The sequence below is a fragment of the Astyanax mexicanus genome, chromosome 2 (genome assembly GCF_023375975.1).
Source record: "Astyanax mexicanus isolate ESR-SI-001 chromosome 2, AstMex3_surface, whole genome shotgun sequence".
Lineage (NCBI taxonomy): Eukaryota > Metazoa > Chordata > Actinopteri > Characiformes > Acestrorhamphidae > Astyanax > Astyanax mexicanus.
The window spans coordinates 57,615,830-57,639,425 of record NC_064409.1 but is presented as its reverse complement, the minus strand read 5'-3'; the positions used below and the strand labels follow the sequence as shown (position 1 = coordinate 57,639,425).

The window sequence follows — 23,596 nt, the reverse complement described above, 5'->3', positions numbered from 1 at the left end:
ACCGCCCCCCCGGGATTTTCCAGATAAAAGGCTGCGGTCCGCTCGGAAGAGCTGCCGGCCGGCGAGCTGGAAGGCTGAGTCCGGCATGGTCTGGTTCAGCCAGGTTTCCGTGAGACAAATCACAGCGCAGTTCCTCATCTCCTCAGAAACATTCATCCTCAGCCGCAGCAGGTCCAGTTTGTTATCCAAAGCGCGGACATTAGACAGGAAAAGCGACGGAATCGGGGGCCGGTTAGCATTAGCCTTTAGCCTGGCTAGCACACCACCGCGTTTACCTCGCTTCTGACGCCGCTGGCACCGCCTCCTCCTGCCCTTTGTCTGCAGCGATCCGCTCCCCCACGCCGGAGCGCGGAGGAGCTGTAGCTCGCCCAGCGTAGCTCGGATATTATTGTCCAAAGTTGCTGTTTTACTGACCAAACTGTCCATAATCCTCAAAAGTTCGGTGGGGTGCGTGAAGTTGGGTTCAGAACCGACGGAAAAACAGCTCAAAAAAGGGTGTTCGCTAGGAGCGTGAGTAGCCGCTGCACTACTGCGCGCCGCCATCAAGTATCTGCATCTTTTGCTTCTTTGTTTGATAGACCTTGTTTGTCCTTTGTTTGTTTTATAGTCTTTGTTGTTAGTCTTTTTAGTCTCAGTGTTGTTTCTTTGTCCCAGTTTTTGTTTTTTAATGGCCACTAATAAAAAAACAGACTTGTATTTGCATCCTGCCTGTGATATGTTACATTAACTTTTTTTTACTCAGATTTTATAAATTTTATAGTGTGGTTTTTATACTACGACACTTTTCCTTTTATTTAATTTAAACAATCACAAATTATCGTCTTGCTTACAATATCGCAATTTATTGCGATATACTGAATCATAATCCCTGTATTATCATATGTTGCATATCACCAAGCTCTTGCCAAAACATAAAATTTTAAGAGTTCTGAAATTTTTGGTGAAATAACCCTGTTTTTTGATCACAGTTTTAATGCATCTTGGCATGTTCTCCTCCACCAGTCTTACACACTGCTTTTGGATAACTTTACGCCACTCCTGGTGCAAAAATTCAAGCAGTTCAGCTTGGTTTGATGGCTGCAGAGTTAGTAGTGTTAGAAATGTCAATCTTCCAGTATGAAATGCAATTTAGTCATGTATGTCAGCTTGTTAGATCATTCTATTAAGTTTTCTGGTTCTAGACAGATAATTTGTAACCAGTGGATAAAAATCAGAGACGTCAGAAAGATAAAAAAAATAAATAAATACGGAGAAAAGAAAATTGAATGAGTTACCTTAATATGACATGCATTCAGAGCATGATAGGCAGTCAGATGCCGAACATCTGAATCAGATGAGGCTAGATATTTCCAAATATAAGGAAATAAGCGGACATGTTTCTAGTGGAGCATGAAGACGAGAAAGAAATATAACAGAGCCTCCTCATGCAGTGGATTATTGCCTGTATTTAGAAGATCCACTGCTAGTTTAAAAATAGGAGTTTTTACATATTAGAGCCTATAAGCTTGAACTACATAAGCTATTTATATTTCTCTGTGCAGTTAGCATTTATTTATTTTAGATTTGTATATTTTAACCATTGCTAGACCTGACCTTAAGAAAGCACAAACAGCACGGCTGCATAAACACAGATCACCCATACCATTAACAATACCCCCTTGTTTCTAAACAAATTTTTCCATTTTCCATTAGTTTATAGTTCTATAACTGTAGTCTTTTTGCATACTTTATTATCTTTCTTTCACCCTGTTCTGCAATGGTCAGATCCCTACAGTACAGATCACCACAGAGCTGTTATTATTTGGGTTGTGGCTCATTCTCAGCACTGAAGTGACAATGAGGAAATGGTAGTGGTTAGGGGTGTGCTATATCTTATCGTACGTGATAATATCGCCAAAAATTCTGAATATCGTGAATGATATTATACCCTGAAATATCGTGCCATATCACCCACCCCTAATTACCACTTCAGGGTACTATTTTTTTGCGTTTTTTGCAAAAAAAAAATTCACACTGTTCTCATTTCCATTATGGATCTACTACATACAGATCATATCTGTCCAGTATCATTTATTTTACTTTAGTCCTGTATATATGGAGATATTTGAAATGCATTACTAGTATCATGACATTCTGGATCATTGACTTCTGTTACAAATCTGATAAAATTCTTTTTTTTTTAAATCTCAATTAGCCATATCATAGTGCATGCAATAATAAAATTCTAAATATTTTTTCTAATTCAGTGTTTTATCATATCGCGAAAAGTATCGTTATCGTGAAAATGCCATGAAATATTGTGATATTATTTCAGAGCCATTTCGCCCACCCCTAGTAGTGGTGTACTGGTACTGTTGTACTGTTGTGCTGGTACAAGTTGATCAAGCACAGCAGTGCTGCTGGAGTTTTTAAACACCTCAGTGCCACTGCTATACTGCGAATAGTACAGCATTGATCAATCAGAAACATACAGTTAACAGCACATTTTGGGCACTGTCATGTGACCACATGCAACAAATGACTTTACATCCTCCCTTACATACAGAAGAGCAAGAGCCAAAACCTGTCTTTCTTCAGAGACCTCTAATTTAGGGATCTAAAGCAGGGCTAAATAGAAACACCTGAGCACTTAGCTCACATAGCATTCATTTATACTAGAGACCACAACTAGATATTTTAAAATGAATGAAAACACGATGGATTGAGACCTTTAACTTTTAAAAACTGCCTCCAGAGCAGCTGGACTATGTTGGACAGCTGATAGTAAAAGTTACAGCTTGTAAAACTAAAGCTTTCTTTGTGCTTTACTTGTATTTTGCTCTGCAATGCTTTTTGAGCGATAAAAAAAGCGAGCTGTTTTTGGAAAAGCTATTTACACTCTAAGTTCTAAGTTCACACTGAAGTTGAGCCTTGCTACTAAGGCCCACATTTACTGACCAGACTTTCTCACATCTACATCTCACGCTCTATCTCACGTCTACAACCAAAACTGAACATGTACTTCCTCTGCAACAACATGAAGCTGTCTTTAACCACAGAAATGCTGCAAACTTAAGCAATATCGTATAGCCACATGTACCAAACTTGCGTTTATCATACTATCTTTTGAACTGAAAAAAAAAACCTTACCCTCACACACACACTCTCTCTCTGTCTCCTCTTCATTTTAGTCTCATTCTCACTGACAAGATTTGTAACTACAACCCCCAAACTTACTGGAATGATAAAGCCAATTCATTTATATTTATATTTTTACTTTTATATCCTGGTATTACAGGCCAGTAATGCTTTGTAAGACTGACAATCTGTTGGACTGTCCGTTTAGCTTGAATGTCTACTTTTGGTTTGAGCTCTGTGTTTATTGTTAAACATATAAAACAACATTAAAATTGCTGTCTTTGTAAGAAAAGAACGCAATTTTAAAGATTTGAATAAAAGATAAATTGATCAGAGCCACTGCACAAGCAAACCCAGTACAAATTTTTGCAGTGTTCTGGAAATGAAATAAACCACTGATATATTAACAACCTGACATCAAACAGATTGTGCAAGGAAAACAACAGCAGTTGGGCCCTGAAGACCCTGAAAACAGAGGCCATGTCACAAGAACCACCACCAGTAGCAAGAATCACAAGCCCTCTTTAATTTGCACTGAAGAAATTTACTGATGAGACAAAGAATAATCTGTTCATCTGCTCATAATCCAAACATTTTATCTTATCAGTCAAGCATGGTGGAGGTAGTGTCATTGCAGACTGGCAGAGGCTCACTCATCACTAATATTTGAAGATATAACTTATGACAGTAGCAGCAGGAACAATACAGAAGTCTCAGAAACAATTCTCTGTTAATGTGCAGATAAATACATTCAGTCTAATTGGTAATAACTTCATTATGAAGTACGACAATGAAACAAAATATAGAGCCAACACAATGGAGGGCCTATTCATGGGAAAAAGTGGAAGGATTTAGATGAAGTTATCATAACACCCAAAACAATACTCAATTCAGCAGCATTTCACTTCCTGATGAGGAGAATGAAGTGACAAAGTCTATGGTACAAACATCAACTAAAATAGGTTGTGATTAAAACCTAGAAAGAATAACAATAAAGTTATTGCAAGGGATACATCAAATAATAATTCAATATATTTAATTAAATGTACCGTAATATATTGTGATATTCCGTAATTTACTACCTTCAATCTGTTCTGATTCTTCTTGCTCACCTGAAATTCTGGCAAACGTTTAACACAGCCTTTAGTGTTCAGAAAAAAAACAAAAGAACTGGCCTTGCCTTCCAATATTTTAAAATGAGCTGTGTACTACAGTGAGAGGCACAAGCGCAGCAATTCACAACAATTCACAACAAAACTCGACCAGCTGGCTATCTCCCTCGTGGCTCCACTTAGATGTTTTATAACAATAATATGAGAGCAGCTGACTGCCTCTGACAGTTTCTGCCATTCACCGAAAGCCCTGATTGAATTCAGCCAACAATTAAACCTAATTGGGTGCCCATGCTTCCATGCACACATTACGCATGAAAAACCCCACATGACCCCTGGCATCATTTCCAGAGATCTGATATTCGTTTCAGATTTGCCTGCATACCACAAACAAGTTCCGGCTGACTACCAATCAGAAAGTTGGCAACATACTGTAGATGTACAGCAAATCAAATATCCACTAAACATGAGGCAAATCGAGCACAATGACGTATTTAGGTAACTTCATTTAGCTTTTTTACAGCTAACTGCACACAGCTTAGAATAATATTGAGTAGTAATGTTAGGTTACTAACACCACATGCAGCTCTGGAAAAAATATCAGACCACTTAAAAATGATGACTTTCTTTGATATTACCAAATTGAAAACCTCTGGAATATAATCAAAAGAAAGATGGATGATCACAAGCCATCAAACCAAACTGAACTGCTTGAATTTTTGCACCAGGAGTGGAATAAAGTTATCCAAAAGCAGTGTGTAAGACTGGTGGAGAAGAAATTGCCAAGATGCATGAAAACTGTGATTAAAAACCAGGGTTATTCCACCAAATACTGATTTCTGGACTTGGTTTACTTTATGAATATGAACTTGTTTTCTTTGCATTATTTAAGGTCTGAAAGCTCTGCATTTTTGTCATTTTAGCCATTTCTAATTTTCTGCAACTAAATGCTCTAAATGACAAAATTTTTATTTGGAATTTGATAAAAATAGCAAAATCAGAGAAACTGATTCAGAAACTGAAGTGGTCTCTTATTTTTTTCCAGAGCACTACTATTCCAAAATACTGTGCGCATTGTAATGTTTGGGAAAACCTTCCTTTATTTGTCCCACTGCTTCACAGTTTAAATTTTTAATCTAACCAATCAGACATGGTTAGCGGTCAATGCTAATACTGCTGAAGAACTAAACTGAAACTCCTTTTTTCATTACTGATATAACTGTAGAAGGCAGTAGTACAGTAAATTCTGAGGTGTTTTGGAACATTTTATCTGCTTAAATTCCTGCATATGCCACTTGTAAAATTAAAGTCAGGAAAGTGTTTTTTTAATACCATCTGATTGGAGCTGAAAATATAAACAGAGGAATATATTTTATTTGCCATTTGGACATTATAGAGACATTCTAAGTATGCTGGCATAGATGATACTCTATATCGTCCAACTCCCAATTGCAACATAGACCTATTCCAAAGATATGTGTAAATATTACTCACAGCTCGAGGATAAGGACCACGTCGGTGCGGTTCTCGTAGACATCATGCAGTGAGATGATGTTGGGGTGCTGGAGATGTTGAAGAATGTTCACCTCCCTCTCGATCTCCTCTCGCCGCACTCCTCTCCTGCTCGCTCTGCTCTGTCGTTTCTTTATGAACTTTGCTGCATACTCCACTCCTGTGCTCTTCTCCTTACATCGCTTCACTATAGCAAACTGTCCACTGAAAGAAAGGAAAAACACTGGTTAGAGCTTATTAAATCTGATTTATGAATGTATAAGGAATTGATCTTGCTTTACATTTATTTTCTCATGTTATGACTTATAATAGCAGAAATCACTAATCACAGAAAGAGTTACGTTAGACTAGAACATTCCTCTGAGCTGACTGTGAAGCAAGACATAATTGTGTTTTTACTGAGGTCATACTTTCACATTTATTAATGTTTTTATTCAAGTTTCCATTGTTTAAGAGATAATACACTCATTTTGGTGTTTGGCCAGTTATAAGCTCCAGCAAAAAATATATGAAAAATATGGAAAATACTGTTGTCTTTAATTAATGCCTCCCACATACTGATTACTAAGTGAAGGTAAATTGACTATATATCCTTTATGCATTGTTTGCCACAACACAGCTTTGCACTGTAGTACTTCACCCAATGGCACAACCAAAACTGAGAACAAATCACCTCCCACAGAGTGAGAGTTTGAGAGGAAATCCTTCAGCTGGCCAGCATGACATGAGAGCTATGGAGTAGGAAGAACAGAGAGAGAGGGAGAGAAGTAGAGAAATGTCTTCCTCCTACTCATGCTACTACTGTGCCATGCATTCTGGCTCTGCTTCCTCCTGCATTCTTACAACACAGCTTCCAACTATTCAACATAACTATCTAGGGTGAAGAACTTCATCAAATTCCTGATGATCAAAACCATTGGTGGTTTAAACAGAAGCAAACTTGACACCAAAAACAGCAGCATTCTTGTCTGGTGTACATTGTATCAGGTCATGGAAATAGAAGCCTTATGATCCGGTTGTATTGCATTTTTTGTAAAGTTGGATACACTCCAGCTTTCTTACAGAACGTTTTTTGAAGGTAAATACTGGCTACTCTTTTTCCTAGTATGAATTGTGCTGCTTAGTGAAAAAGTATCGTAACTATCAACTATTCCGTCAGTATCATGGCAGGGCAGAACTCAGACATGTGCAGATGTAAATCAAAATATACTTTTTTAAAAATAAAAGTATAAGACAAAGGGATAGTCAAACAAAGCAATGTTGATACCAGTAAACACCAGTAGCAATGATATACCACACCAGAAATGGGAAATAGGTCATACAGGTCATACACAGGCAGGGTAGTATCAGACGGCAAAAATCAAGGTAAAAAAAATACAAAGCAGGCTCAAAAACAAGAAATCAAAAATACAGGCAAAAAAGCGCATTGTATGAGGAAAAAAACGTCAGTAGTCAGCGAAGGACAGGTAGAACTGACACCTCTAAATAGGGCCTAACACAGCTGATGAAGAATTCAGGTGATTATGCATTGTAATTTGTAAACAAATAAAGATGTTATACTTTGATAATCTCTGTTTAAACCTGATGAAGGTTCACAGCACTTAAAAGTTTGACTAAGGTTTATCCAAAGCTTTTCAGGTTGCTGGGATCTGCTAGTCACAGATACACTCACCAACTCAATTTGCCAAAACCTACATCAAGTCAATTCTGAATACAGAAAGACAATGTAGCGTTAGGTAGCTCATACACATGCTTACACCACAAATACCTCTGGGCAGTTTTCACGTCCGCCTGATTTAAAATAACCGGCTCGCTACTCATGATTGTACTCATGATTATATAAAAGATTAAAATCCACTTTAAAACCCACTGCTACTATAAACTATCTAGCAATCACAATCTGTAGAGGCAAGGGCTTAATTAGAACATCTGTGAGAAACGTTAGCAACAGTTCTGTCCCATGACTTCTGGCATGTTAGATGGATGTTAGAGGTTGCAGCCATTCACAAAAAAATATAAACACATATAGAAATGTAATAAATAACAAAAATTAAACAATACTGATTCATGATATATACATATATACTGTTTCATGCAATACACATTTTGCTCATAATATTCAGCTCTAATACCACCCACTCTTTTGGGCAGCATGGTGGCTTAGTGGTTAGCAAGTTCGCCTTGTAGTGCTTGGTTTCAAGTCCATGTCTTGGTGGAGTGTCCGAGTTCTCCTCATACATGCGTGGGTTTCCTTCCTTCTTTCCTCACACAGTTTAAAAACATGGAGATCAGATAAAGTAGTGTGTGGGTGTGGATGAGTGCTGAGTGCTCTATATATGTGTAACTTCATTCACACACTCTTTTGGGCAAAAAAGAAAGAAATTAAAATGAAAAGAAATAAAAACAAATTGTAAATATGCATTTTTTTTTTGTCTGCTAAGAAAGATCAGCAATATAATCTGGTCAATTAATAATGAACTCATCTGAAATGCTGCAATAAAAAATCTTGTAAAACAAAGAAGAGATCACTACATTACTGTACAGCCTCAGAAAACACTAACTGCACCAATATTCCATAGCATGCATTGCCCTATCATCACAAATCCCTTCCTGTAAGTTCCTCTGCTCACAGCTGTGCCATATCCATTTCAGTGATGCCAAAAATGTGAACAATGGACAGCAGGAGCAGATATAGGAAACGTCTCGCTGTCTCAAAGTTAAATCCGGGATATGATCTTGTCTCTGCAGTTATGGCAGGCTGCATCACCACCATAACACTCAGTGGGGAGTGTCTGAGCAGGAAGCTGTATCAGAGCTGACTAAGCAGGCCTGCGTCTGATGCTGTAGCTCATTTCTGCTCTATTATCTGCTCTCTATATCAGCCTGGCCCATTAAGACGGAGTGCTTCCAGTGCTCACTCCAGATGGCCAGCTCAGGAGTGGAGATAGCATGGAGGTGGAGAGTGATTAGGAGGGCACTGAGAGAGACAGAACAGGGAATGATGTGTCCCGTCTGAAATGTGTTATACAGAGACAGATTCTGTCTAGCACAGTCATCCTGCGGACTGACGGAGACTGGACTGTGTGACGCACTTCGAAAATATTACATATTGGATGCCTCTGCGGATGAAGGCATGCTTATGAAATTGGACTCTTTCAATGCAGTATTTCTAAAAGAATATGTGAAAAGGGTTTAAAGAATTTAAACTGAGGAAATTATTATTATTTGATACAGAGGTCACTAATGGGCGGACCGCGGTCCAGATCTGGACCAAAACGTTGTCCAATGTGGACCCAAACCTACTGAGAAGTATTTAATTATATATGCGGTTTGCGGCGCAGTAAACTCACCAACCAATCATGTGTGGTGTAAGATCACCAAACGCTTCCTCTCCTCTGAAACAAATAAATAAATAAACACACTGCTTCGGGATTTAATTGGGACACGACGGGAAAAAACGCCTTTATAAACGAGAACGGGCAGAAAATAAAGTCACTCCGAGCGCAACAGAGAGACAAGGGATAAATGTATACAAAATCTGGCCAGAGAGGCATTTTTTATTATTATTACTATTATATATCTGTTTCATCCTAGTTCAAACAACCTTACAGGATATAGCACTGAATCATAACAAGTTCAAAATCAGTCTAATATGTGGAACTCACAATTAAAGCAAAAAATTAAGGAGAATACATTTATTCTGAAAAAGGAATTCGCTTTTAACTGAGCTTTGAAGATGGAAAGTGATAAGACAGAAGAAGGTAGGGAGTTCCAAAGTGTGGAAGCAGCAACACTAAAAGACCTTCCACCCATAGAAGACAGCCTGAACCTGGGAACAGACAGATAACCAGAAACAGACGACCTTAGCTAGTGTGAAGGAGCATGAGAATGTCAGAGAGCAGACAGATAAGTTGGTGCAAGGTCACACAAGGCTGTGTTCTGTAACTGGTTTGTCATTGCCAGATTCCTTTTGTGTGTACTAACAGATGTACTGAAGAGGTTGACGGGTTCACACACAGGCACAGATCTCAAATACAGGCACAGATCTCGTATATCTTTAAAACATGTGAATTCAGCCACTGCAGCATCAGATATGTCAGATATGTCAGCCAGCAGATGCCTGTTGCAGTCAGCATCACAATGCAGCAAATCCGGTTGCTTAAACCCCTTTAGGAGGTGGCCTGAGAGACTATAGAAGCACATAGTATAGCACTGTAAACACATCTGTCTCTCCAAGATGTATTCGACAAGCAAAATCCATCCCAGTACAACGGAAGAAGCACCAGAAATAATCAGGAATATATAAAATCTGAAGTGTTTTATAAAAAAAAGTGACTTGAGTAGAATCTGAAGTTTAAGAATCACATTTGAGGAAGTGGAAGTACTAATGTATTTGGGTGGCATGGTGGCTTAGTGGTTAGCATGTTTGCCTCCCATGTAGTTATTACAGAAAGCAGAGTGAAAGGCAGAACGGGAGCAGTGAGATCAGCTTGATCGTTTGATTCACTCAATGATGACGATCTTCATCAAGCTCGGTGACAGTGTAGAGCATCTGCTGTGATAATGTGGGTTTGGAATTGTAATGGGTTGGGAGCAGTAGCTCTCCAGCTCAGAAGGTTTTTAGAACCCAAGTGCAGAGCAGTAGATCTCAAAGCAGGTAAACCCAAGAGAAAGAATAATAATAATAATAATAATAATAATAATAATAATAATAAGAAGAAGAATTAATATATAATCGTAAATATATATATTAATATTATATAATAATATTTTATATATATATATATATATAGATATATATACACAATTTTTATTATTATTAAACCCCGCTCCACGCGGGGATCGAACTCAGGCTGTCGCGGTCGCAGCCCAGTGCTCTAACCGCTGCACCAGCGAGCGGATTGGGATGCGGCCGCTTTAATCGCCTTTTAAAGAGCCTCCGCCGAAAGGGGCGGAGCCACGAAAACGGGCGGAGAGTGAAAACGGGCGGAAAACAAAACCTCACGCCTAGCGTGAGTGAAAGAGAAGGGGAGAATTGTAAACAAGGCTCGCCGTGGAAGCTACGGCTACCTCTTATGAGATGAGGTGAAGGATTAACTAAACAAAATGGCTTCCAAAGAAAACAAACTGAACTGAGGTGCTTTTGGATTAAATGCTGTTCCACCACAGAGGGGAGGAACAGCGGGAGAGAGACTAGGTGAGCAAAACCGCGTGCCTCGCGGCTGCTACACACACACACACACACACACACACACACACAGGAGAGAGCACACAGCTCTATCTCCAGCAGACTCTCTCGAGAGAGGAAAGGGATAGAGGAAGATACTTATGCGGGAGGAGTATGCCAGCGTGTGCCGAACAATACTCTCTCCAAAGAGATAGCAGGGAAGACAAGAGAAAAAGAGCCGAGGCTCGCTCGAAAAACGGGCATAGATTCGCTCTCACGAGCTTCAAAGATCCAGCGCCGAGTGGCTGGTTGGCTCTGCTTTTAAGATGTTCATAGCAGGTGTTGGTAATTAGCCAAATCAACCCTCGGCGCTGGGCTGGCGCGCCCTCCGATGCCCTGGAGGATGCCTCGATCTGGCACCAGCCCTTACAGGACCCCCCCCCCCCCGAGGGGCGGCACCCGACGGCCCTAAACCCGCCGCACGGTCCCGCCGAAAAGCCCTGACCAGTTCCGGGTCCAAGATGTGGCGAGCCGGGACCCAGGACAGCTCCTCCGGCCCGTACCCCTCCGAGTCCACCAGATACTGGAGACCCCCGCGTACCCTTCGGGAGTCCAGGAGCCGGTGGACAGTGTAGGCGGGGGCACCACCAATGGTATGGGGACCCGGGGGAGCAGCCGGACCCAAAGAACAGAGGTAGGGCTTAAGGCGGGACACGTGAAAGGTCGGGTGGACCCTTCGAAGGGCGGGTGGCAGGGCGAGCCGGTATGATACCGGATTAATCCGGCGAGTGATTTTGAATGGCCCCACGTACCGCGGGGCCAGTTTGCGTGGGGTACCCCGCAACGGGAGGTCCTTGGCCGAAAGCCAGACCTGCTGGCCAACCCGATACGAGGGGGCGGGCCTCCGCCGCCTGTCCACGTGGCGTTTCTGGATCGCCCGGGCAGACAAGAGGGCAGCCCGCGCCTTTCTCCAGGCTCGGCAGCAGCGTCTGACCGTCTGCTCAGCCGAGGACACCCCCGTAATTGTCTCCTGTCCAGGGAAAGCAGGCGGAGCATACCCAAACTGGCACTCAAAGGGCGACATTCCCAAAGAAGAGTGCCAGAGTGTGTTGTGGGCATACTCCGCCCACTTCAGTTGGTCAGACCAGGTAGACGGGGCGGAGGAAGCCAGACAGCGGAGGGTCCTTTCCAGATCCTGGTTGACCCTCTCTGTCTGACCATTGGACTGGGGATGAAACCCAGAGGAGAGGCTGACCTCCGCCCCCAACAGACGACAGAAGGCACCCCAGAACCGGCTGGTGAAATGAGCACCACGGTCTGACACTATGTCCGAGGGCAGTCCGTGGATGCGGACGACCTGGTCAAGCAACACCTCGGCTGTTCCCTGTGCAGATGGCAGTTTGGGCAGTGCCACAAAGCGTCCGGCCTTGGAGAACTTGTCCACAATGACCAGTATCACGGTGTTGCCCCGAGACGGAGGCAATCCCGTGATGAAATCAAGGGACAGGTGTGACCAAGGACGTGAGGGAACAGCCAGAGGGTGCAAAAGACCCGTGGGCTTGGTTCTGGGGTCCTTGCATCGTGCACAAACTGCGCAAGAGGCCACAAAGGAGCGCACATCCTGCTCCATCCGAGGCCACCAAAAGCGACGTTGCAGGAACTCTAATGTGCGTGTGGCCCCAGGATGCGCTGTCTGAGGTGAAGCATGGCCCCAGGCGAGTACCCGTCTCCTGAGGGAGGAAGGTACATATTCCCGACCTGGGGGAACGTTTCCTGGATCAGGATCAGTCTCCTGGGCCCGTCTAATGGCGTCCATCAGTCCCCACCTGAGGGGCGCCAAGATCCTGGCCGGGGGAACTACGGTGGACGGCTCCACAGGAAGAGGGAGGGGCTCCCACTGGCGAGAGAGGGCATCCGGTTTGACATTTTTGGACCCAGGACGGTACGACAAAATAAAGTCAAACCGGGTGAAGAACAACCCCCATCTGGCCTGGCGTGGGTTCAGACGCCTGGCCTGCTGAATGTAGGCCAGGTTCTTGTGGTCTGTCCAGACCAGAAAGGGGTGTTCCGCCCCCTCAAGCCAATGCCTCCACTCTTCCAGGGCGAGTTTCACGGCCAGGAGCTCCCGGTCTCCCACATCATAGGCGCAAGGGTGCAGTCGGCCCCCAGGCCCCGATCGCTGGGACAGGACTGCCCCTACGCCTACTTCAGAGGCATCCACCTCAACGATAAACGGAAGTCCCGGATTAGGCAGTTGGAGAACTGGGGCCCTGGTCAACAGGCATTTGATGGCATCAAATGCCTCCTGGGCCTCTGTGGACCAGCTAAACCGTCCCGACGCCTTCCTTGTCAGGGCAGTTAGCGGGGCGGCCACAGAGCTAAAATTCTTCACGAATCGACGGAAGAAATTAGCAAAGCCCAGGAAACGCTGGACCAGGCGCACCGAGGTGGGCTGGGGCCAGTTCTCCACTGCCTTGATCTTGGTGGGGTCCATGCGCAGTGTGTTGTGAGACACAACAAAACCCAGGAAGGAGATGGTCTGCGCATGGAACTGGGACTTCTCAAGTTTGACGAAAAGGTGGTTCTCCAGGAGGAGCTGGAGAACCCGTCGGACGTGGGTGACGTGTTCGTCTTTGGACCGGCTGTAGATGAGAATGTCGTCCAGGTAAACAAACACGTACTGGTCCAAGGCCTCCCGAAGCACCTCGTTTATGTACCCCTGGAAGACGGCGGGGGCGTTCATCAACCCGAACGGCATGACCAGGTACTCATAGTGCCCGGACGGGGTGATGAACGCCGTCTTCCACTCGTCACCCGCCCTGACCCTGACCAGGTTGTAGGCACTGCGCAGGTCCAGCTTGGTAAAGACGGTGGCCTGCTGCAGTGCCTCAAAGGCAGATGACATGAGGGGTAAGGGGTATCGATTCTTGATGGTGATTTTGTTGAGGCCTCTGTAGTCAATACAGGGCCTCAACCCACCGTCTTTCTTCCCCACAAAGAAGAAGCCTGCACCAGCTGGGGAGGTAGAGGGGCGGATAAACCCAAGAGCTAGGGCCTCCTGGATATACTCCTCCATTGCTCTGCGTTCTGGGCCCGAAATGGAGAACAACCTTCCCCTGGGGGGGCTAGCCCCAGGGAGAAGGTCGATGGCGATATCGCAGGAGCGGTGGGGGGGCAGTATCTGGGCCTTCTTCTTGCTAAATACCTCCCGGAGGTCCAAGTATTCCATTGGCACCTGAGACAGATCAGGCCCTCCGGAGTCAGAGACCTCACCTCTGGGAGGCTGGAGACAGGAGGACCGACAGGCTGGCCCCCATGCCAACATCGAACGGGTCAGCCAGTCGACATGGGGGTTGTGTCACTGAAGCCAGGGGAAACCCAAAATCAGCTGCAAGTCGGGGGCGCTTATGATGTACAGCGCAATCTGTTCGGAATGGGACCCGACTCGCAGCGTGAGGGGGCGTGTTTGGAAGGACACCACCCCTGGCTCCAGTGACCGCCCGTCTATTGCCGCAACAGGCAGGGGCTCGGGTAGGGGGACCAGCGGCAGGGCAAGCTTTTTGGCCAGGGCAGCATCCAAAAAGTTCCCTGCTGCCCCTGAGTCCAGGAAGGCAGGAAGGCGAACCTCAGAAGCCCCCCACACAAGTGTGGCATTGAGGAACACCCCCTGCGTTCGAGGGGACCCTGGTTGGTTCATTAGGGGTCTCACCTCCCCTAATGAACATCGGCCTTTAGATGGTAACTCAGGGCAGGCGGCGCGCTGGTGCCCCGATACCCCACAATAGAGACACCTCCCCTCCCGCATACGGGCATCTCGCTCCTGCCTTGGCAGGCGGGTGTGTCCCAATTGTATAGGTCGGCCCCCATGGTCAGGTGGTTTCTTGTTCCTCCCGGCTTGTCCACCACCCGAGGAACGACCATGAGAAGCCCACACCTTGCGCCTCTCCCTGAGGCGGTTGTCCAGCCTCTGGGTGAGCTCAATGAGGTTGTCCAGCGATGTTGGAGAGTCGCGATGAGCAAGCTCATCCTTGAGATCCTCATTGAGCCCGTGATGGTATGCACTAGCCAGAGCACTGGAGTTCCACCCGCTTTCAGCCGAGAGCGTACGAAACTCGATGGCATACTCAGACACCGACCTCTTACCCTGACGCAGGTTAAGGAGGCGGGTCCCTGCCTCCTCTCCTCGGACCGGAAGATCAAATGTCCGCGAAAGGGCGGTCGCAAACAGCGCAGCAGTGGAGCAAACTCCTGGCTGGTGTTCCCACACTGGGGTAGCCCACGCTAACGCCCTTCCGGAGAGGAGGGAGACAATGTATGCCACCTTAGCACGCTCTGACTGAAAGCGGGAAGGCTGTAGCTCGAAAGCGAGTGAGCACTGTAGGAGAAATCCCCTACAGCCTCCTGGTTCACCACTGTAGCGCATAGGGGCCGGTAGTGAGGGCTCGACCCGATGCGCTTTGCTTGGCTCAGCTACAACATACTCCCTCTGAGGATTCCAGGGGGCTGGCTGTGTGGGAGGTGGTGGATTATGTGCCAACATATTAGCCAGCCACTGCAGCTGGTCTAGAATCTGCTGCAGGGTCTGTTCATGCCTCCCAATAGCTGCCCCCTGGTTCCCCAGGGCGGCCTTTACCTGCTCGAGACCTAACTGCTCTGCTGGATCCATGTTTTGGCTGGATCTTTCTGTAATGGGTTGGGAGCAGTAGCTCTCCAGCCCAGAAGGTTTTTAGAACCCAAGTGCAGAGCAGTAGATCTCAAAGCAGGTAAACCCAAGAGAAAGAATAATAATAATAATAATAATAAGAAGAAGAAGAATTAATATATAATCGTAAATATATATATTAATATTTAATAATAATATTTTATATATATATATATATATATATATAGATATATATATACACAATTATTATTATTATTAAACCCCGCTCCACGCGGGGATCGAACTCAGGCTGTCGCGGTCGCAGCCCAGTGCTCTAACCGCTGCACCAGCGAGCGGATTGGGATGCGGCCGCTTTAATCGCCTTTTAAAGAGCCTCCGCCGAAAGGGGCGGAGCCACGAAAACGGGCGGAGAGTGAAAACGGGCGGAAAACAAAACCTCACGCCTAGCGTGAGTGAAAGAGAAGGGGAGAATTGTAAACAAGGCTCGCCGTGGAAGCTACGGCTACCTCTTATGAGATGAGGTGAAGGATTAACTAAACAAAATGGCTTCCAAAGAAAACAAACTGAACTGAGGTGCTTTTGGATTAAATGCTGTTCCACCACAGAGGGGAGGAACAGCGGGAGAGAGACTAGGTGAGCAAAACCGCGTGCCTCGCGGCTGCTACACACACACACACACACACACACACACACACACACAGGAGAGAGCACACAGCTCTATCTCCAGCAGACTCTCTCTCGAGAGAGGAAAGGGATAGAGGAAGATACTTATGCGGGAGGAGTATGCCAGCGTGTGCCGAACAATACTCTCTCCAAAGAGATAGCAGGGAAGACAAGAGAAAAAGAGCCGAGGCTCGCTCGAAAAACGGGCATAGATTCGCTCTCACGAGCTTCAAAGATCCAGCGCCGAGTGGCTGGTTGGCTCTGCTTTTAAGATGTTCATAGCAGGTGTTGGTAATTAGCCAAATCAACCCTCGGCGCTGGGCTGGCGCGCCCTCCGATGCCCTGGAGGATGCCTCGATCTGGCACTAGCCCTTACAGGAATGATTCATAACATTTTTTATAGTTGTAACAAGTAAAGCAAACTGACTTCTGTCAAAGGGGGAGAGTTACTAAGTCTGTTTCTCATGTTATGAAAGTAACATAAGTTAATGAGCAGTGTTCAGAATGCTTCACTCATTAACTCAATACCGAAATTTGTCCCATTCCTAATAACAAATGCTTTTGTTAAAAAAACATTTGTTATTAGGAATGGGACAAATATCGGTATTGTAATATATTTAATCACTATGATTTGCAATACATTGTCAATACATTGCACAAAATATCAATAGTTGTATTGAATCATAAGTGCTTGTGATATAATGAGTATCCGAAAATCACAGTATTTATGATAATATTGTCCCAGTTTGCTGTATAGTGAACTTACTAGGAAACAACCAACCAACAAACGGTAACACTTTACTTGGATGGTTCATATGATGGCCTCGTTGATGCTTAACTGACATTCAACTTTCATTAAACTAAATGTCTATTAACTGAGACTTAACCAATTGTTGAATGTAAATGACTCAAAATAGAACATAACTCTACACCTAACCCTAACCTTAACCCTTAATCAACCCTAAAATCTAACCCTTCACTTAACCCTAACCTTAACCCTTAATCAACCCTAAAATCTAACCCTTCACTTAACCCTAACCTTAACCCTTAATCAACCCTAAAATCTAACCCTACACTTAACCCTAACCTTAACCCTTAATCAACCCTACAATCTAACCCTACACTTAACCCTAACCTTAACCCTTAATCAACCCTAAAATCTAACCCTACACTTAACCCTAACCCTAATCTAAACTTTAAATCTAACTCTAAACCCAATTCTAAAATGTTAAGACTAGAGTTTGGGTTAGAGTTGGATGTAGGGTTACATTCAATAAAGAATTATATACTTTTACCCTTCAGTTTAGTTGCATTTAATAGACATGCAGTTGAAGGTTAGTTGAATGTCAGTTGAGCATCGTCAAATGGACCATCCAAGTAAATTGTTACTCAACAAACAATATTTGTCTGTGCCACTGTAAGGACGACTAACACAACACCACTGCATTGCATTATGGTATATTGGATATTCTAGCGTACATCAGCTTTACATGTTGTGTGCCTAATGGGTTTTAATAGTAAACTCTACAGGCAATAAACTGTACCGTTGAGATTTTAAAAAGCACAACAAAATGTAAAAACTGACACAGCATATATTGCACTATTTCTGTAAACGGGAATGATTCTGAACCCAGAAATTGTAGGTTTGCCTTTTGTCTAGCTGCAGAAACTCTGTTTCCTACTTCTTAAATAAAAAGATAAATTAGGTCAAGGGTGCCCAAACTTTGACACAGACTGGATGTACACTAACTGACTACAAATTACAATCACACCAGTAACCATATATAGAAAAAAAAGCTACTCAGAGATTCAGTCATTTTTCACAGGTACAGGTTCTCCTTTACAAAGTATTTTCACCACTTATTATATTAGCATACCACTGTCCCATGGCTGCCAGTGCCCAACATGCTGTGACACAGAGGATTAACAGAGGGAACAGATGATTAGAGGATGATTATGGTCAGTTATTTCCTGTCTTTGACATGAGGCCCCACAGAGAGGTCTTCTTAAAGGCTGTGATAGGCTGTAAGGCTCTGTGTGCTATCAGGAGAGCAGCTAGGTTAATTTTAAACCAGCCGCTGCCCCACTCCACTCCACTCCGACAGCCCTGTTTTGGGTGATAGTGTGGTGATGGAGAGGAGGAAAGAGTCTGGAAGCTCTGAGAGGGGGGCTGAATTAACCTCTTGGGTCAATGATGTGACGCCTGTCTGACTGCATTATTTGCAGTAAAGAACAAGTTTTAAATGCATATAATTCTGACATATATATGTAGTATCTCTCCTGTATATGTGCTGTATATATCACACAAGTAGTCAAAAAATGTACTTTTCTGTAATTTAAAGGGGACATATTGAGGAAAACTCACTTTTTGTACTTTTTCACTTTTGTATTTCCACTGCACCTATAAACACGCCAAGCCCCAAAACACATACTTTTCTGTAAATCAGCTGAAAAAGTTTGGTGTCAGCAATCATATGCTTCTATTAACTGTTTGGAAGGCTCCCTCATTGTGACGTCACCACCCTGACACCACCCCTCACCTGTCAACACAGCAGGATTAGCCAGTAGATCTAATTTAATGTAGGGATGGTGGCTAATCAGAAGATGAGGGAGATGTAAATTCTTTCAAATAACGAAATTTAAGCATACTAACTTGTTATTGTTTTGTCATTAACACAAGCTAACACTAACAGCTACAGCTTATTTGCATAAAAATGACAGAGCCTTTAAAAGGCTCATTCTGAAAAGGACTGAAACAGGCAAAAATATAGAGCTGGTGAAATCTCTTTATGTGAGAGTGATTTTGTGCAAGACATTTATGAACATGTTTTGTATAGCCCAAAGAACTACTATAACTTGTGTAAAAAGAGGTATAATATGTCTTCTTTAAAATTTCAAAATACCACATGGTGCAACCTAAATATCAATGACTATAATATATTTTATTAAAATAATAATCTTATTTCTGTGACTAACAAATTAATCACTGATGTAGCATACTTAAACTGATAGTATTTTTTAAAACTTTCTCTCAGTTTCATTTGATTTAAATAAAAAATATGTCTGTTAAGTACACTTAAGAAAACACCTATGTCATTAAATTATAAAAATGAGATCATATTTATCTAGAAAAAACTCAACACATAATGCAAACACTCGGCAATACTAAATCATGGTTGCAGCACATAAAATTTTGTAAGATCAACACAACATTTTTAATATTTAAACTATTTGAAAAGAAACTCTAATTTTTATGATTTTAAAAAATGTCATATTGAAAATCCTTATATGTCACTGACCCTCTTACACGTTTTAGTTAGCTTACACTTTGCCTGGCTTCCATTACTGCTAATCTGAGGATTTCTTTCTGCTTATGTTTTGAGGTTGTCAATCACAGGGTCACACAAAAATGTAAATTTTGCTTTGGCTTGTCCGTGCCTGAATGACATAGTGTCATTATAAAAGCTGTTTCTGCTTAGATGAAGAACATAAACAGTGCTTTTAAGTTTGCAACACAGAATTCTTTCTCCGACATCATTTTTCCCTGAAGCCATAGTAAAAACAAGGAAAGGAATCCTTAAGTGCCTTTGGACCAATGCTGCAACTAAATAAAACAATTTACTCTCTAACTTAATTATTAAATCACCGTGGACAGGGTCCGGAGTGAACACTCTAGTCTTATTTACCCTCAAATCATCCTGTAAAAGGGATGCCAGGTTTAGTTCACAGCAACAAACATTTAGTGGGCTCCACCCGGGGTGGGGCTGTCCCTGCTGTCCTTCTCTCTTTCCATACAGTGCATAGAGAGCTGGGAAAAAATAGATAAGGCACACAAGCAAAGCGCATCAAACCAAAACAGGCTTGGCTGGAATGTGCAGCCTTAGGGCCGGCTTTCTCTCACCAAGTCTTGGGAAATCACAAACCTGGGGGGGTCAGAACAAGTGAACTTCTCAAACGTTCTCTGCATCTATTATGTCTACAGAACTACTCCAGAGACCACTCTTAAGTATTTTGCCAGCTGGGCTGATTTAAAACCCAACACAGGAACAAATAGCTCATACAAAGAAAGATATGAAGCAAACTGACTCTTTGTAACAGAGGTGGGAATTAGCAGGAAAACAACGATCCTCTAGAGAGCGCAAATAAAGAAGACAATTAGTTCTTTCAAGCTTGTCTAAGAAAAGCAACTGAGGCCAAAAGCAACAGCCAGAACCAATCAATCACCCTCTATACCATACATTCTTGTAATGAAAACCAAGCAGTTTAAACTGTACATCGTAAATATGTTTCAACCGATTGACCTAGACGCTAACACCTCCTCCCATATCTAAGGCAGTTGGGAATCTCTCTACAAATGCTTTGTTGGAGATGTGGGCTAACAGAGAGGCTGGAGAGGGACGAGTCCTCCCATAGCGGGCGCTCTGGCTGACTTTGCTCTAAGCCCGACTGTAGCTCTGACAGCTCCAGATCTCACTGGACTTTCCACTCCCAACAGCTGCTGGTTATTAGTCATGCTGAAGCCCTGTGTGTTTGACCGAGTGGCGCCAGCCCAATATTCAAATTCACAGCTCAACAACACCCTGAGGGAACACCATGACACTTAGCTGTATAACTGTACACTGCACACTGCTGGACCTACTCTCCGTCACCAGCATGGAAACTTCATCTTTAATATGTGGGTATGATACACAGCGACACACAAAAGCCACAATGACAAGACAAATGTTATTTGCTATGGGATATGGGGCATTGTGCCCCAAGGAAGCTAAAGAATGCTGCACTGGACTGTGGGATATGTGTGTGGGGCATCTTATATGTCAACTGTCTGTTTGAATGGACTATACTAGCCAGATGTCACCAGCCACAATAATTACAACCTACTGCACTGTTCACTGTGGGTGGTAATGCACTCTTCTTCAGAAATGTCCTATCCACCTGGAACCTCTCTCAGATTATGAAATTCATGTCTCCTTGCCATACGCATGCTGGCCAGAGTTCAACCTCACTCACAAGATAGCACCTCACTATTTTATACAGGTGTGTGTATTCCCAAGTTGTTCCCTGAGGTAGCACTTCATGATCAATTTATACTGAAAATAATATTGAAATACTGACTAAAAGACATCTTTACAACAAAGATTTAACAGCATTTAATTTCTCCAAGGTTTGAGAACAGCTTGGAACAGTAAAGTCACATTTAGAAGATGGCAAGATGGCGGCACAAGTGATCAAAGAAATCCACAAATGTAAGTAGTTTCCCTGTAATATTAAGATAACCACAATATGACAATAGTACAATGTGTAGATTCAATGTCTTAAGGCCTTTTTGTTTCATGACAAGCATGCCACCAATCCTAATGCTAGGTGTAGGGATATAAAAAGTATATAAGGGAGATAACACCCCCTACACTGAGAAAAATGATGAGTAAAATGTATTTTTAAAAAGTTTTGCAACTTTCTGCATTTGCTTTTTTTAAGTAAATTTAATTTTAGATAAATTTAAGTAACTTCAACTTGGTTTCAATTATTTCTTTTAATAAACTTTACTTTATTTTTGCAGAATCAATCCTTTTTTTTAGTAACCTTTACTTAATTACAATTACCTAATTTATACAATATTACAAGTTCACTTATTTACTCTATGTAACATGTATGTCTTGAAACTGAGTTGAAGTTACTTAAATTTATCTGAAATTGAATTTACTTTAAAAAAAGGAAAAGCAGAAAGTTGCAAACTTTTTTAAAGTTAAATTTACTCATCATTTTTTTCAGTGTAGTATTGAGCTGTGGAACTGTGGAACTGTGTTTTCTGAAATGATGGCACTCTATCTAGTATTTTGGGATGAGTTGGTGAGCTGGAGATGAGGTGAGGTAATGATCATCCAACATGACCTTACCTGATCTCACTTCCCTGGAGAGTTGAGACAGTTCCTCCAACAACAGCAGAATAAACACTTTTATGATACCCTTGACTTATTAAGGCTACCTGTTACACACGTAGTAAGTGTACGTTTTAACTGTGTAGTAGGTGCATATGCTGCATTATGTTATAACACGTCTCAAACATGATCAATACAGACTAAATCATCATTTTGCTATGGCTGTCATCGCTGCTGAGGCACTAGACTTTCCGGTGAGGGGCGATCAACCCACACACATCATTATCCCTCCCACGCTGATGTACTTCACATTACTGTGTACAGAAATCAAACTGTACTCCTTCCTCACCGCCTTCAGCAGCTGCTTAATATTCCACCCATAATGCCTCAGCGCCCTGAACCTTGAAGTTGTTCTATAAAGAAATATCATTTATAGACACACAGACTTCGCCTGGTCTAACCTTTGAAAGCCCACTCTTAGGCAGTTCTGTAGAGAAAGCCCGAATGTGTGGGGCGAAGAACTCACGGAATGTTCTCCGTGGTCTGGATAGATCCCGCTGTACTACTTTGCTATAAATAAACATTCTGGTCCATCAAATCAACACCAAGACCAGCAATTACTTCACAGCGATTTTCCAAAACTATCAAACAGACTACATGCATCTGTCCCTCTGTTAGCTGTAAATAACAGGTGTAATTACAGCCTGGGCCACAGGCATGCCATGAATTCCACCTGGGTGAAAAACGAGGAGGAGGCTTCATCAGGGATCTATAGCACCTGTCCTCCACTTCAACAAACACTTTCACAATCTTCAATGAACAAACAGGACATCCAATATACATTTATAGCGTGTAACCTGAAAATGTACAACAGTATTAAATACATACAGTGATATGGCAACCACAGGCTTGTTGGTCTGGGAATGTAGTGTGTATTAGCAGACCTGGTTAATACAGAAATTCCACTAATTAATGTGCCATAAATTAGATGTAATGTACTCTTAAAAAATAATGATGGTACAATGGTTATTTGAGGGATGCCATAAAAGATCCACTTTTGCTTACATAAGACAATTTGGAATAGAAATAGATGCCTGTATAATAAGCTTTTATGGACAAAAGTATCGGGACACTTTTAACATTTAAACACTGTTTCCTCAGAAATGTTTAAGGGTATTAAAAATAAGTTTTTCATGCTTTTGTTGAAATGACTGTCTCTACTGTCCAGGAAAGGATTTTGACTAGATGTGTGTCATGATTTGCTTGAAATCAGTAACAAGAGAAATAATAATTGTAGGATGTAGGAGGAGCATCACCCCATCTCATCCCCAAAAAACAGTTCCAGTGCTCCACAGCTTAGTTTTGGGGTGCTAAACAAAAAGGTATTAAGCATGGTGTCTCATGTTTATCTGCTCCAGAGAGTCCCATTCTTTTGACAGTAATTGATAGTATTAAAGGCTCTAGACAAGCTTTTTGTGTGCAT

General features: G+C 42.8%; 1 protein-coding gene across 2 annotated transcripts in view; it reads right to left on the bottom strand.

Moving 5' to 3' along the window:
* The window catches only part of dapk2b (death-associated protein kinase 2b), a 59,229-nt gene that overhangs the window by 23,365 nt on the left and 12,268 nt on the right, over nucleotides 1-23,596 (bottom strand). For both annotated transcript variants that reach the window (XM_015601364.3, XM_007228260.4), the window contains exon 3: nucleotides 5,724-5,945. In XM_015601364.3, coding sequence (XP_015456850.1) covers nucleotides 5,724-5,945 — 222 coding nt within the window. The remainder of the gene's footprint in view (nucleotides 1-5,723; nucleotides 5,946-23,596) is intronic.